This window comes from Pteropus alecto, unplaced genomic scaffold (genome assembly GCF_000325575.1).
Source record: "Pteropus alecto unplaced genomic scaffold, ASM32557v1 scaffold45, whole genome shotgun sequence".
Taxonomy (NCBI): Eukaryota; Metazoa; Chordata; class Mammalia; order Chiroptera; family Pteropodidae; genus Pteropus; species Pteropus alecto.
This window is the reverse complement of record NW_006442491.1, coordinates 19,247,849-19,257,772: the sequence shown is the minus strand read 5'-3', so window position 1 is coordinate 19,257,772 and position 9,924 is coordinate 19,247,849. Positions and strand designations below refer to the sequence as shown.

General features: G+C 42.1%; 1 protein-coding gene and 1 pseudogene across 2 annotated transcripts in view; one reads left to right on the top strand and one right to left on the bottom strand.

Moving 5' to 3' along the window:
• Positions 1-1,505: 1,505 nt before the first annotated feature.
• LOC112471382 lies at positions 1,506-1,624 on the top strand (annotated as a pseudogene).
• A 2,972-nt stretch (positions 1,625-4,596) lies between these two features.
• The window catches only part of TM9SF4 (transmembrane 9 superfamily member 4), a 48,979-nt gene continuing 43,651 nt past the window's right edge, over positions 4,597-9,924 (bottom strand). For both annotated transcript variants that reach the window (XM_006921708.3, XM_015597059.2), the window contains 2 exons: positions 9,737-9,826; positions 4,597-6,538 (listed from right to left, as the gene is read on the bottom strand). In XM_006921708.3, the coding sequence (XP_006921770.1) occupies positions 6,389-6,538; positions 9,737-9,826 (240 nt within the window). In that variant the 3' untranslated portion in view covers positions 4,597-6,388. The remainder of the gene's footprint in view (positions 6,539-9,736; positions 9,827-9,924) is intronic.

Sequence of the window (9,924 nt, the reverse complement as noted above, 5' to 3'; positions counted from 1 at the left end):
GAACAAAACTCAAGAGGATCTACAGGATTACAAAAATATCCAGCACCTAGCAAGGTAAAACTTACAATATCTGGCATCCAATCAAAGACTGTCAGGCCTATAAAGTGGCAGGCAACAAATCCACAATGAGAAAAATAAGCAATCAAACTCCAGCCCATAACTGAACAGATGTTAAAATGAGCAGATAAGGACATTAGAAGTTATACTTGCATTCTGTATGTTAAAAAAGTATAGCCTCACATATACGGTCAAATGATTTTTGACAAAGGTGCCAAAACCATTCAATGAGGAAAAGAAACAGTCTTTTCAACAAATGTTGCTGAGAAAACTGGTTTTCTACATAGGAAAGAATAAAGGTAGCCACTTTTTTTATACCATACACAAAAATTAACTCAAAATGGATCAAAGACTTAAATGTAAAACCTTAAAACTATAAAATTCTTAGAAGAAAACACAAGGGAAAAGCTTCATGACATTGGATTTGGCAATGACTTAACAGATAGGACACTAAAAGCACAGGCAAAAAAGAAATAGATAAAATGGGCTTCATCAAAATTATATCAGAGGACAACTATCAATGGAATGTATGAGCAACCAACAGAATAAGAGAAAATATTTTGCAAATCACATATCTAATAAGGGACTAATGTCCAGGATACATAAAAAATTTATACAACTCAGTAACAAAAAACAAACAACTCAATTAAAAAATGAGCAAAGGACTTGAACATTTATCCAAAGAAGACATACAAATGGCCAATAAGCACATGAAAATACGCTCAACATCACTAATCACTAATGCAAATCAAAACTGCAAAATACTACTTTATACTTGCTAGGATGGGTATTATTTTTAAAAAAAAGTATTGGTAAGGATGTAGAGAAATTGGAACATTCATGCATCGCTGCGGCAATGTAAAACGGCACAGCCATTGTAGAAAACAGTATGATGGTTCCTTAAAAAATTAAACATAGAATTAACACATGATCTAGCAATTTTACTGCTATGTATATACATAAAAGAATTGAAAGCATGGACTCAAACAGATATTTGAACATCAATGTTCATAGTAGTAGTATTCACAATAACCAAAAGGTGAAAACAATCCAAATTTTTATTGGTGGACAAATGGATAAAATGTGGTATATCCATACGATGGAATATTATTAAGCCTTAAAAGGGAGCAAAATTATGATACATGTTATAATGTGGATAAACTTTGAAGACATTATGCTAAGTAAAATAAGTCAGACACAAAAGGACAAGTATTGTATGATTCTACTGTAGTCAAATCCATAGAGACAGAGAGTAGCCAAATCACATTAAATGTGAATGGTTATCAGGGGCTTGAGGGAAAAGAGAATGGAGAGCTAGTGTTTAATGGGTACAGAGTTTCAGTTTGGAATGATGACTAAGTTTTGGAGATGACTAGTTGTGATAGTTGCATGACATTGTGAATGTTCTTAATGACACTAAATTGTATACTTTAAAATGGTTACAATGGGTCTACAGCCATGCCACCCTGGAAACACCTAATCCTGTCTGATCTCAGAAGCTAAGCAGGATCGGGCCTGGTTAATACTTGGATGGGAGACCACCTAGGAAGACCAGGTGCTGTAGGCATTAAAAAAAAAAAAATTACATCGGTAAATTTTGTTTTGTATAACTTACACAATAAAAAGTTGAAACATGGAAGACATCAAAAGATGACCTAAATCAAATTTCTAGAGACGAAAAAGACAATGTCTGAGAGGAAAACCACACTGGATGAGATTAATGGCAGAGCAGACATGGCAAAAGATTAGTGAATTTAAAGGCATAGCAATAGAAGCTATTTTAAATGAAGCATATAAAAAAAAGATTTTTTTTTTTTTTACAAAAAAAGGGAAGAAAAAGAAAAGAGTCATCAGTGGGTGGGATACAAGCAGGCTAACATATAGGTAATCAGAATTGCTGAAGGAAAAAGAAAGAGATGGGGGACAGAAAAATCATTTGAAGAAATAATGACCCAGAACTTTCCAAACTTACTAAAAACAATAAACATGCAGTTCCAAAAAGTTCAATGTACTCTAAGCACAGGAAATATTAAGAAAACTATACCAAGGCATCCATAATCAAATAGTTCTAAACCAGAGCCACAGAAAAAGCAGGTGGAGAGAAAAGACTCATTATGTATAGAGGGGACAAAGATAAGGACATCAGATATGTTGTTGGAAGCAGTGCAAGTACTAAAAAAGAAAAAAATATTTTTCAATATTTTTGCCTAAAATTCCATACCCAGCAAAAATATCTTTCAATAACAAAAGTAAAATTAAGACAATTTAGACATACGAAAGCTGAAAGAATTCCTCATCAGCAGATCCTCACTACAAGAAATGATAAAGGATGTCTTCCAGGCAGATGGAAATGATATTAGATGGAAACTGTATCTATACAAAGGAATGAAGACTACTGGAAATGGTTAACTATCTGTGTATATATGAAAGATTTTTTCCTTATTTAAATTCTTAAAAGATAATTGTTTAAATAAAAACAGCAACAGTATATTGTGTGGTTTGTAACATATATAAAAGTAAAAAGGAATGACAACCATAATATAAAGGATGGGAAGGTAGAAAGTGTACTATTGTAAGGTTCTTATACTATATATGAAGTTGTATAGTATCACTTAAAAGCAAACTATAACACTGATGATACATACTACAAAGCCTAAAGCAATCACTAAAATTCCAAAACAAAAAGTTACAGACAATAAACTAATAAAGAATATTAAAATGCAAAGCATACTTGATTTATCCAAAAAGAAGGCAAGGGAAAAAGGAAAAAGGAAACAACAGATGGAACAAGTAGGAAACAAATTGCAAGATTACAGACTCAGACCTAATCAAATCACATTAAATGTAAATGGTGTAAATACTCCAGTTAAAAAGTAGAGATTGTAAGACTGGATAAAAAAGCAAGACCAAACTACACTGCCTATAAGAAACAGTTTAAATGTAAATGCAAATAGCCTAAAAGGATGGAAAAAGTTGTACTGTGCTAACATTAGTCAAAGGAAAGTAGGGCTGGCTATATTAATACCAAAGTAGATTTCAAAGCAAAAACTATTACCAGGGATAAATTCATCTAAAGAACAATATGCACCTAACAGTTCCAAATTACATACAGCAAAAACAGAACTGCAAGGAGGAATATACAAATCTATAATTATAGTCAGAGATTTCAATACCCCTCTTTCAATCATTGATAAAACAAGCAGGCAGAAAATTAGCAAGGATATCATAGACTTTAACACTACAAACCAATATGACCTAACTTTTACAGAATACTCTACCCCAAAACAGCAGAATACTCATTTTTTTTTCAAGTATATATGAAACATTTACCAAGATAGACCATATTTGGGGCCAGAAAACAGGTCTCGACAAATTTAAATGGCTTTGCCTATTATGGTCTCTGCCCACACTAGAATTAAATTAGAAATCAGTAACAGAAAGGACCTTGAAAAAAATTCCCCAATATTTGGAAACTAAACATGTGACTCAAATAAATGAAATGGATATGAGAAAGTATATTGTACTGAATGACAATGAAAATATATCTGAATTTGTGGGATGCTGCTAAAGCAGTACTTAGGAAGAAATTTATAGCACTGAACACCTTTATGAAGCAGAAAAAAAGGTTTCAAATAAATGATCTGTTTTTACCTGAAGAAACTAGAGCAAATTAATTGGTTTGGAGTTGGTGGTGGGGGTATAATAGATAGTTGTTCTTTTTGTTGCTTTGTATCCCTTACCATGGGAAATTGTTCTTCCCTCATTATCCAAATGATTCTGCTAGGGCTGAAATTCACAGTAGCCACCACTCTTAGAGAACACAGCCCATAATAGTACTCTACATCCCTGGATATAATGACTGGTCCAAGATGTACAAAAAGTAATCCAAGCTGAGCTCATCACCTTTCCTGGGATTTATCTGTATTAAACAGACTAAAGTAGGGAAGATGTCTTCCTCCTCTAGACTTTCCAAACTGGACGATGTAAGCCTACAACAATCTTTACCATGCCCTGTCTGCCTGTCACAGGGAAGAAGACTCCTGACAATGGGCCAGAATGGGCCAGAGAGCAGCACAGTAGAGAGAAGGAGAATCCTAAGGCTATTATCCTTCGAGCCCTGGGATCTATCCAGACTTGAAACCAATTATTCCTTTCCTTCATGACTTAAAAGGCCAATCTGACCTATTTCTACTGCTTGCAATTGAAGGAGTATTACATGCCAGAGGTGGAATGAGTTGGCAGTAAAATATTGGAACTGGGAATCTAAAACCAAATCTCACTGCTACCAAATGTCACAGTTAAATACCATTTCCAATTTGTGGGATCAGAGGGGCAAATATTTGTAATTCAGAATGGAGAGGCTGAGCAGATGGGAGAGAGAGGCTATGAACTTGCACCAGGCAGGGGGACAGTGGACTGGACCCTAAAAAGCCTGACATGACACTGAGCTTTAAGGGAAACTACTCGTCTCAACTTCCCTTTGGAGAAGTTGCTGCCCCTCAAACCCTTAACCCTTGCAAGAGATTCAAGAGACATGACAACAGGACAATGGCATATTTATTTACAATTGGATCAAAAAAAGGCAGACATTTTTTTTTAATTAAAAATAATAATGATGATGATTAAAAAAGTCAGAAAAAGCGATGATGTTTAAACCCTTTATGAATCTGTTTCCCTATCCGCCCCCCAAAGAGAATCTCTTAGGGAAAAAAAATCCAAGATTTAAATAAACAAGACTCATTATTCTCTACTGCTTGGGTTCCCTTTTCTCCAACCTAATTCTTGGTGGCTGCCACTTGGCACTGCAGTCACTGTGAGGCAAGGTTGAGAATTTCACTGGTTTGATTGGTGGAGCTGGTTGGGGTCAGGGGCACTGAAAGAATCTGGGCGGGGAAAGGGGGCTGAGTATGTTCCTAGCTTAACCAGCCTCCTGAGCATTTGTCTTGTGGTGGGAGTCTCAAAGGGGCTAGAAAAAGGGTAAGTGATTGTTACCTAAACCATAATCCCAGGGCGAGTTTGGTCTCTTGCAATTCAAGAGCAAATGCTTGTGACATGCGTGGGGTGGGCAGGGGGTTGGCCCCAAGAGTGAGTGTTGACTGAGGAGCCAGGTTTGCCATGTTAGTTCTCTCATTCTAACTTGGGAGACTGGGGAAGGAATGACAGAACTTTCCATCTTCCTTCTCATCTGTAGATTTCTGCGTGTCCCCAAAGGGAGGCAAGAACTCAGACGGGGGAAGAGGAGATGGGTCTGGCTAAGAACTGTGCATGGGCACTGAGGCTGGAGATGTCAGGGAGGGACTGCCTCTCTCCAGCCGCCTAAGGGGGGGATCTGAGGTCTCCAGACCTTGTTCTGCCCTCAAAGTGGGGGAGGAGAGGCCCCACCACCAGTACACTTTACAAAGAGCAGCAATTCCCCGAGGAAGAAGCTGGGAACAATCCTAAAGGGTGAGGACCCTCAGCCCAGACATAGACATGTGGATGCTTGGCTTGGCTCTGGAAATACCTGGATCCAGATCCAGGGTTTCTTGGCACGAAAACAGTTCACTGCAAGTCTCTTCTCTGGCCCAGCGAACTCCTGCTGCTCTGAGCTGGTTTGAACCCTGCTATCCTGGGCACTTGGCCCCCAGTATTTCCAGGGGATTTCCTTGTAGCAACCAAGATTTGGGCTTGCTCCTGATGACAAGATGACCTGGAGACCTGGCTGGAAGCCGGGCCTTGGGCAGCCCTGGGAGGAAGCTGGGGAGGAAAAGAAGAGGAAAAGGGGCTGGTAGAGGCTGGTTGGCACTGAGGATGCACATCCGGGCTACAGCTGTCCTGGTCACGTCATCAATGTAAGGATAGACGGTGAGAGGCTTAGAAACCTCACTGAAGCTCCAGAAGGTCTCATGTTTCCTTTTCCAGTTAGTCGTGGGGTGGCCAACAGCCCTGAGGAACTGAGGTGGAGAGAGTGACCAAAACCCAGAGTCTCAGTGGGTGTATCCATGCTGGATCCGTTGGTTTAAAAAACGAAGGAAAAAAACCCCAAATGAAAAATTAACCTGAATAAACAGGTCTGAGAGTTCCTGCTGGAGGGAACTTTCTTAGCACTGAAGAAAATACAAACCACAAAAACTTTACCCCCCCACAGAACTGGAATAAGATGATGAAGAAGAACGCAAGATTTATCTACAGGCCCTCCCGCCCCCCACACAGTCCCAGGATCCACACTGTGCCAGGAGTTACGTAACATTCCAAACGAGCAGGAGCTATTTTATTTTCCGTGCCTGCAGCTCCCCACGCAGGGTGGCTTCCTGTCCGTGGACGGAGTGGGCCTGGCCAAGATCCACCCCCATCAGTCTATCTTCACAGCAGCGTAGATCTTGCGGACAAACATGTAGGCTGCATAGAAGCCGATGGTGCCCGTGAGGAGCCAGAAGGACAGGACCATGAGGGCCGTGTAGCCAAAGTAGAGGAGAGAAGGAATGAACTCCACGATGTCCAACTGCAGCACGAGTAGGGGAGAGAAAAGAGGAGTGGACGCTTAGTGCCCGCCTGCCACCTTCTCACTGATCTCGTGGAGAAGCTAAAGCCTGGCAAGGACGGGCCTTCTCCAGGGGAGCAGTGAGGGGCAAACAGGGCCCACAGCCACAGCCACACTTCAATACCAGGGCCTGCACACTGCCTTGGAGTCTCACGACCACCATGGGAGGTTGTTAGCCCACCATGGGAGGTTGTTAGCCCAAGTCACTGACTGGGCGCAGAGGGGTTAATCGATATTCACAGTTATACCGCTAGAAAGCAGGAGGAGCTGGGATTTGAACCTGAGGCTAGAGAGTTAGGAGCCCAAGGCCTAACTCCACTGGCCCAGGCCACGTCTGGTGGGGGCAGGAGGGGCAAGACTCTTCCAGGGAAAGGGCCTAGGAGCTAGCTCACTGGGAGACAGGTGCGACCTCAGGGGCCATGGCCAGAATGCAGTAGGTAGGAATGGTCACAGTCGTGTCATTTCTTCACCCTCCACAGTCCCCAGAACAGTACAGTGATACCCCTGGATGGCTAGAGCAGCAGACAGAAGGAGAGAGGGGTCCAAAGTTTCTAGATTAAGGAAGAGAGCGAGCCACCAAACGCCTACCCCAGCCGACAGCCTTCTCCTCCTGAGAGTGCTCCGGTTACTTTTGCTAACATCTTACAGCGAGTCTGTCTTGAAGCACTCTTGGACTCCTCTGTAGAGTTTGGAGGCCTCGGCAGGGAGGCTGGGAAGCTGTGTGGTGGTGGTGTTTGTTGGGCCAAGTGAAGTGCATCTGGAACCTTGGTATCGAGACCTATCCAGCACATCAGGGCCTGAGTGGGGCCTGTCCCAGGGCACACGGGCACACACATGTCAGAAAATGCTAGGAGCCCAGGAGAAAGTAAAGTTCACTGTTTTGAGACCTTCTCCCTAAGGTCAAACATCCTCAATCTGGGGGTGAAGGCCATGTTTTCAGGCCCAACCCCCATTTCTCCTTTCATAAGCTTTCTTATGGCGAGAGATGGGGTGAAGTTGATGAGAGGTGGGGGTAGGGGACAAGGCAGAGGTAAATCCAGTGGTAAAATCAGGAAAAGGACAAGGCAAAAAGGCAGTGCTGGAAAGAGGAAAGGCCTTTTGAGTTCAGATAGGCCAAGGCTATCGTTTTATAGACAAGGAAGGCTCTGGGGCTAGAAGAGGAGGTTTTTAAAACAGAGAAGAACAGGGCAGAGGAAGGGAGGACAGGAGGCTGTGATGTGACCCCAGGGGGCCAGGTAGGAGGCTATGGTAGTTAGGTTTTGTTTGCCCAGTGCTGTCTCATGTCTTCCTTCTGCTCAGTGTTTTGGGGTACCCACTCCCAACTCTGTGGTCCTGTTAGGGCTGTCAGTCCTAGTATAAAACCTAAGCTTGTCAATCAGAGTATGCCACCCTATTAGACCTCAGGATCAGTGAGGGATGGCAGGTAACCAGGGCCGCTAAGGGTCTTCCCTGGGATTGATGTTATGATGGTAGAAGAAATATGTTCTATTAGCTCTAGAGCTACAAAATTGAAAAAAGGAGACTCTAAGGCTGCCAGTGGCCATCTTTCTACTTTGTGGAAAGATCCTGCAAGCAGATAGAAGCCCAGAAAACAGAACTGAGGCATGGACACAGAGCCCTAACATTATTTCAGATGCTAGATCTAACCATGTCTGAAGCTAGAACTCCAGTTTCTTAAATTTTCCAGTTATATCAGCCAATACATTCTCTTTTTGCTTAAGCCGGCTGTTCATTTTCCATGCAAAAGAGGTCTGTCTGATTAATATGGGCTATTATTCTGGATAATTCCAGGAATACTATGGTCTGAAGACAGAACTTAACAGGAAGGCAGACTTCAGTGTGAATCGAAGAACTTGATAATGACAAGAGCTATCCAAAGAGAGAATGGGAGTGTCAGGAGGGAGTGTCTTCTGTCGCTGGATGTGCTAGAGCAGGGGTCAGCAAACTTTCTTAAAGGGCTAGATTATAAACACTCTAGGCTCCGTAGGCCATACAGCCTCTGTTGAAACTGCTTAACTCTGCCATTGTGGTGTGAAAGCAGGCATAAATGATATGTAAATGAAGGAGCATGGCTGTGTTTCAATAAAACTTTATTTACACAAACAGGGCTGCTGGCCCCATGGATTACAGTTGCTGACCCCTAAGCTAGCTGATCACATGTCGGAATCATTGGAAAAGAGGGGAACTGTCAGCAAACTGGAAGCAGGTATAGAACACCAAATAAAATGACCCTTACAGTCCTTTCCAACCTGATGTTTCTGGGAAAGAAGATTCCAAGCTTGACCTTTGTTTAGGAATATGCCCTGGTTGTAAGAAGAGAATTGCTTGCTTTTGGGTTCTGGAGACCCAAAGCACAATGGTGAGGCCAAGTCTTCAGTGTTAGCCTCAGAGGTGAGGGGTCCACCAGAGTGTCCCCAGGCTCCTTTCAGGGGCCCATCTGGTTTCTGTCATGCATGAATCTATCAAAACGGTTGTGGGGATGTTTGTATTCTTATTCATGCCACTCTTTGGGGACAATGAGCTCTATGAATGTGCCTGAGTCAAGTAAGCCAAGCTCCCTTCTGTTCACCCAGACTTTACCCATGTGGCTCACACAGCATGTACACTCTAAGATGCAGGCAAAGCCATGGCCCATGCTGTCCTGATTGTGAAAGACCAAACAGTACTTGAATGAAGAAGGGAAGGAAGGCACCAGAAAGAGGATGTCTGAGATCCTTAATTTGGGTGCTAAAGGCTATTTCAGCATTTTCCACTTTTATCTTTATTAATTCTTCTCATTTACCTTCATGTTCATGTCATTCTTTTTTTTCTAGCTTCTTGAGCTGAATACTATATTATCAATCTCTCTTATTTCCTATTAAAAGCATTGTAAGGTGATATATTTTCCTTTAAGTACCCATTTGGCTGTATCTCACAGGCTTTGCATACAATATTTTCACTGTTAAATATTCTGAAGGCTTTTGTCTTCCAAATGTACAGAACACAGATACTTTCCTAAAAAGATGCATGTTCTAGAGCAGAAAGGGTTCTACACTGGTACCGGTTCTCCCCACTCATGGTAGGAAAATAAGATTCAGATACTTGAGTTTTTCCCTAGCACCCTCCTCCTCACCATCCCGCCCTGGAAAGGCTAAGGGGCTCCCTCACATAGGGTGGTACCTTGTTAACAAAATAAAAGATGGCATAGACCAGGACGTAGAATGCAGATCCTCCAGAGACTAGGAAATTCCTCCACCACCAGCGGTAATCCTGAGGAGGAAACAGAAGGGTGAGCTGTCTCCAGGCAGAATCTCTTCCCCAAGTTTCACAGTTGCCTGAGGGGCTAAAGATGCTGGGTAAGTACAGTA